The 6000-nt window shown below is 40.2% G+C and overlaps 1 protein-coding gene across 2 annotated transcripts in view; it reads right to left on the bottom strand.

Annotated features, from left to right (window-relative positions):
• Positions 1-2763: 2763 nt before the first annotated feature.
• TMEM200A (transmembrane protein 200A) overlaps positions 2764-6000 on the bottom strand; it is a 73626-nt gene continuing 70389 nt past the window's right edge. For both annotated transcript variants that reach the window (XM_047857806.1, XM_047857807.1), the window contains one exon: positions 2764-5729. In XM_047857806.1, the coding sequence (XP_047713762.1) occupies positions 4238-5713 (1476 nt within the window). In that variant the 5' untranslated portion in view covers positions 5714-5729 and the 3' untranslated portion in view covers positions 2764-4237. The remainder of the gene's footprint in view (positions 5730-6000) is intronic.

Here is a 6000-nt window from a genome sequence, read left to right as displayed (position 1 = left end):
GGGCTAAAGTAAATGTGTCAGCAGGACTGGTTCCTCCAGAGGGCCTAAGGGGAGAATCCATTTCTCTGCTTTTTCCAGTATCTAGAGTTTTGTCCCTTCCATTTCTTGGCTTGTGGCACCTCCCTCCATCTTCAAAGACAGGGTCTTAGCATCCTCTATTTTCTTTCTGGTTTGGTCACATCATTTTCTCTGTGGTCAAATCTTTCTCTGCCTCCTTCTCATGAGGATTCTTGTGATCACATTGGACCCAGCTGAATGATCCAGGATAATCTCCCCCATCTCAAGATCCTTAATGTAGTTAGAGTTACAAATCCATTTTGTCATATAAGGTAATACAGGTTCTGGGGAATGGGACATCAACATTTTTAGAAGGGCCTTATTCATCCTGTCACCAGGAATATACTTGGGCATGGGATGTGTATGGGGTGAAGAAGATGGGAAAGCTCTTAGGTAACACTTTCAGACAGTAATAGTAATGGTACATGCTCACTATGTGCCCACCTACGTACCATCCTGGAACCTCTATGAACATCAATCGATTTAATCTATACTAGTCAGAGAGTGGGGCTGGCACTCAGTTGGTACTCACCAGTGGTCTTGCCTCAGCACTGACAGAAGCCAGAAAGTGGCAACCAGGTGCAAATCCTGGTACTCTGGGTCCAACATCCAAGAATCTAACCACTCTGCTCTACTGCGGTGCCTGCCCCTCATTATTTAAGAAGCAAACTGCTGCAGAGACAGTAACAGGCAGTGGGTCTCCATCCCAGGGCATCAAGAACCCTGAGCCTTTAGAGTTAGAGCTTTATTGCTTATGTTCTTACTCATGTCACTTCGTAGTTTGGGAATAAGGCTTGAAATAAGAAATTAATTAAAATTGAATTCAGCGAAATTGAGAGATTGATTTACTCAACACTACACAGCTGGGGTGGTAAAGCCATTGGGGGCATACTGTGTTTTCCTAACCTACTCTAGGGTAAGAATATTCACTAAGCTCCCCTACTTCTCAAAGGGACACCCCTTGGCATTTGTGTTCCCCTCCAAATTCATACGTTGAAATCCTAACCCCTTGTACTTCATAATGGAATCATATTTGGAGGTAGGTAGAACCTTCAAAAAGGTCATTGAAGCGAAAATAAGGCCCATAGGATAAAGCCTTATTCCAATATGACTGATGCTTATAAGAAAAGAGACACAGAGATGTGCATGCAAAGGAAAGGTCATGGGAGGCCATAGTGAAAAGATGGCCTCCTATAAACCAAGGAGATAGGCCTCAAGAGAAACCAAACACCTTGCTTGATCTTGGACTTGTAGCCTCCAGATCTAGCCTCCAATAGAAAATAAATTTCTATTGTTTAAGTCATCCAATTTGTGGTACTCTGTGATGGCAGCCTGAGCAAACTAATACATCTCAGATAGGCCACAGGTCTTAGAAACTCTTTGGGCTAGAGGCAGTTAGCCCAGAGCCAGATACCGGAAGTTTCCCAGAGGAAGAAATGGGAGTTCCTAAGTAATTTTCAATATTTATAAAAGCCTAAAGGAAATGTATAAACTGCACTCTAACTAAAATTCCAAGTACTTTTGGGTAGAATTGTATCAAGTCAATATGGTCACATCCACTGTCTCATATTCATCCGAGGCTTTAAGTAGCAACATGTGTCTGATTAATTTAAGGTAAAGTTAATCATTTAATAAAGTTGATTTGTTTGGGAAATAAACTACTCAGGGTGTTTGATGGAGAGAAGGTTTGAGCAGGAATCATTGCTTTGAGCCCCAATTCCTTTATTTGGATTCTCCAAGACCCATGCCGTTTAATCTTCTTCTAATTGCTACAGCTCTTTCAGGGGGGAACTGAGCAAATTACATGGCTTTAGTCATTTGTCACCTCAGGGGTGTTTAGAGCCACTGTTTTCAAACCTGGAAGCATCACTGACATATGCTAGGTGCTATATTTCTGGTTATTTTCCTGAAATTTTAAGTGAAAATGATCCCAAGTATATTAGTCAGGGTTCTCCAGACAAACTGAACCCATAGGAGATAGATGATTGATAGATAGATAGATAGATAGATGATAGAGATATATATAGTGAGGTTTATTATGAAGCATAAGCTCACATAACTGTGGAGGGCAAGAAACCCCACAATCTGCCATCTTCAAACTACAGAGGCCCAGGAGATCTGATGGTGTAGTTCCAGTCCAAACTGAAGGCCTAAGAACCAGAGGAGATAACGGTATAAACCTCCGTCTAAGTCCCAAGGTCCAAGGAGCAGGAGTGCCAATGTCTGAGGTCAGGAGAAGACAGATGTCCCAGCTCAAGCCCAGAGAACAGATTTGCTCTTTCTCTTTTTGTTTTATTCAATTCCTCAACAGAGTAGGTAATGTCCACCTGCACTGGTGGTCTTTCCTCAGTTAACCGATTAAAATGAGAATTTCTGAAAATACCCTCACAAACACACCTAGAAATCTGGGCATCCCTCAGTATAGTCAAGTTGACTCAAAACATCAATCATCACATGAAGAGAATAAATATGAAAATGGCCTAATTCAATAGATGGATAGACTAGCGCTTTAATCTAATGGAAGCAAAATAAGAAAGCCACAGAACCCGATACATATACTAAAGTATCAGGTGCCTTCAGTGGAAGATATTTTGAAAGTTCAAAACACAGTATTTTAAACAGAATTGTACATTTTACTTAAAAAGCAATAGCAAATGTAGGAAGAACACAAATTTCTATTAAGAACAGAAATTTATTAAATGCTTGATAGTAAAATATTGAGCCCACTCTATTACAATACACAGGCTTGGTGTTCTAACAAGTAACATGGACTCAAATCAGGGAAGCCCGTGACGCCAACACAAGCTGGAATCGCGGGGAGCTACGAACAGAAATGTATACTCTTTCTCCGCTTCCACAACAGCTGCAATACTGATGCTCAGAAACATTTAGGCATTGGGAAAAACCTGTAAAATTTCCTGAGTATTCCATTAAACAATTCTTAAAGTCACATGTTACCTTAATGGAAAAACATAAACATTTTCTAATGGAAACATCCATTTTAGTATTTATTATCTTCAATAACTGAGAACCAAAATCCCCAAAAGGCCTTACATCATAAGAAAATCTTTGGGGTCATCATAAGGCTTTCCTGCACAAGGTAAATTTCAAAGCAATTCTTCAAGGACTAAATTTTCTTGAATCACCAAGCGAGTGAGAGGCAAAGATAAAAAAGAAATGTCAGGGTTAGCTGATTATTTTCCAGATAACAGGATCTAAAAAATATTGAGGGGAAGTGAGGATTTGGGGATGAGTGGATGTTGGATAATAAAAGAGATGGCTAGGAAAGGTACTGAGACTAGTTAGCATTAACTAACCCATAGTGTATTTTTGTTTATTAGTCAACATTTTCTTCATGTATAGAATTATTTCAAGATAGCATGTCTACAAACTAATTGGTTCATTCCTTTTTCAAGTTAGTTGCAAAGAAATTTTGATTCTGAATATCTAAAGTTATAGCTATTAGCATTTTGATATTTACCCCTACAAATCCCTGGCATTCTCAGCCATGGTGCTTGAATACATGGTTTCTTGATAAAACATCACTAAAATAGAACTAATGCTGAAAAAAAATACTACCTACCTAGAGCTCAGGGTACTGATCACAACCAACTTAATTCCTATCAATTAGCTCAAGTAGAACTAAACCAATTTCACGAATTCACATTATTTAGCTCGCCCAGAAACCAGATCTTTTTCCTATTAGATAATTTAACCAATTTTGTAAAAAAGCAATTATTTAGAAAATCACATCTAACATTTTCACTCATGCTCATTTAGAAGTATATATTGAATCTTGGCCTTAAATTTGGTACTTCTAGTCCACACTTTGGTACCTTACCTCTTCCAAACTGGACACTTCATTCTATGTATATGACCATCAATGAAAGAACTTGAAAGTAAGGAATGCGAGCTTTAATTCAGATGGAAGTGTTCTGTATTCATATTAATAAAAGAGATAATCTTTTCAAAGGAATGGAAAATGTAAAATCATTTGTGATAATATAAAGTGCTGCAATCATATGTAACCCAAACATATAACCATCTCCAGTATAAACAGCCAGGTCTAACACTACACATCATTTGGTTAAAAGGGCTTTTAACCAATACTTTAACAAGGAAACACTGGTGAAAATTGTTTTAAAATATGTAGCCTTGTAAAATGATATATTTCTGAACATTAAAATCTCGTTTCAGAAGTTCCCCGCTTTAGGTTGTTACTCAAAAACTCATCGTGTTCAAAACTCAAATTATTGTGAGACCTTGAAATCATAAGAAGCTTCTCCTTATTGGTAAAGTCTTTTTTGATTGCAGCTTGGGGTACAAGCAGCCTCTCCATCGGGTCCTCTTTATTCTCTAGTTTCATATATCCTTTGCTGTTGCTCCGATCCAACCGAGGCCAACTTGGGTGTTTTCGTTGTTCTGCCTGGACAGTTAGGGTGGAGGGACCCCGGTCTAAGTCTAAGGATTTTGAATGTGACGAGAGCAAATGTAAAGACGTGTTGGACCCAAATTGTCTTCTAGCAGCCCCAGGAGATAAGAGCTGTCCAGCCCCAGGCCCAAGGGCAACAGAGGACTTGTACTGGCTCGACAGAGACTCCCCGATGGAATGATTCCTGGGGAGCACCATGCTGACTGGCTGGAAGGACTCATTGGCGTTGGGCAAAGGGACCACAAGGGAATCCATCGACAAATTCCTTGACCTACTTTTGAGGTTCTCAGCATCCTCGGTGATGTTATCTATACTGGGCTCATCAATAACACAGTTATTCAGTTTGATCACAGGCAATGTAAAAGCGCTGATGGACGAGGACACAATTGATTTGGTTTCACATTTCTTAGGGCCGCTGGTCTTATCATCAGTGGTTTTGGAAGGAGGTGGATAGAGGCCAAAGACAGACAGAGAGCTGTCAGCAAGCAAAGGTGGCATAAGATGCCCCAAACTCTTATTTTCGTTTAGCGCCAGCTCATCCTCCTCGACAGAGCTGTCCATGCGAAAACTGCTCCTAAAACCTGAGAAAGGGGCAATGGTATTTGCTGCCAGCCTCGAGGCACAGGAACTCCCATTCTGTTTTACTTCTGTTTCTCCCATCAAACCGGTGTAGATGCCATTCATATGCTTTTGCTCCTTGATTCTTAGCGTGTGGATGTCGATCACTGTGGAATAGATATCCCTCATGTGTATGATTTTGGTTTCTTTGTCACGGTTCTCATGAAGAATGGCATTTGCACAAATGAAAATGAAGATGCCAATCCCCATTGTGAAAGGGCCGAGCATTTTCATTTTGTCAGAATGCAAATGTTGCTCAAAGAAGCGAACCACCACACCGCCTTGGTTCCGAATGACCTGAGTTTCATTAGTCGACAGTGTCGTCTCAGCATCAATAAAATGTTCTTTCTGGGGCCAATAGCCGAGGACCGCCATTGCGATTCCTACAATGGAGATAAGCACTCCCAGAATGAGAAAAAAACCAGATGGGGAATACAGCCGGATTTTGCCTCGAACGACTACGACATCGGCCTGTGGCCGACGCCTGACTGGTTTCTTCTCTTGGGCAGTAGGTGATGGGCTGAGGTTGATGTGATGCTGTGATCTGGCAGAGTCTTGCCTTTTCAAGGCAGCCAGGCCAGTTATCACTCCACCAGTTGCTATCATAGCTCAGTCTGTTGTTCTGAAAAGAAGGAAAAAAGATGATAATCCAATAGTTCTGGGGCATGCTCGTCAGTTCAACAATTGTTTAGATATTTGTGCCGTTGTTTCATGATGAAAAGGGGCCATCTTTTGAATTGACATAGTTTGGGGAGAAGTTTTGTTTACTGGATAATGTGAAATTCTGGAGATTTCCTTTTATGGCTGAATTAGTGTTTCTATTATTAATGAAATGTGAGCTCAAAGTATATTTTACTTTGATAATTTTATCACTTATTATATAAAACAGTCCC

Source organism: Prionailurus viverrinus, chromosome B2 (genome assembly GCF_022837055.1).
Source record: "Prionailurus viverrinus isolate Anna chromosome B2, UM_Priviv_1.0, whole genome shotgun sequence".
NCBI lineage: Eukaryota > Metazoa > Chordata > Mammalia > Carnivora > Felidae > Prionailurus > Prionailurus viverrinus.
Note: the sequence above shows the minus strand (reverse complement) of the source record. Positions and strands in the feature narration are given on the sequence as shown.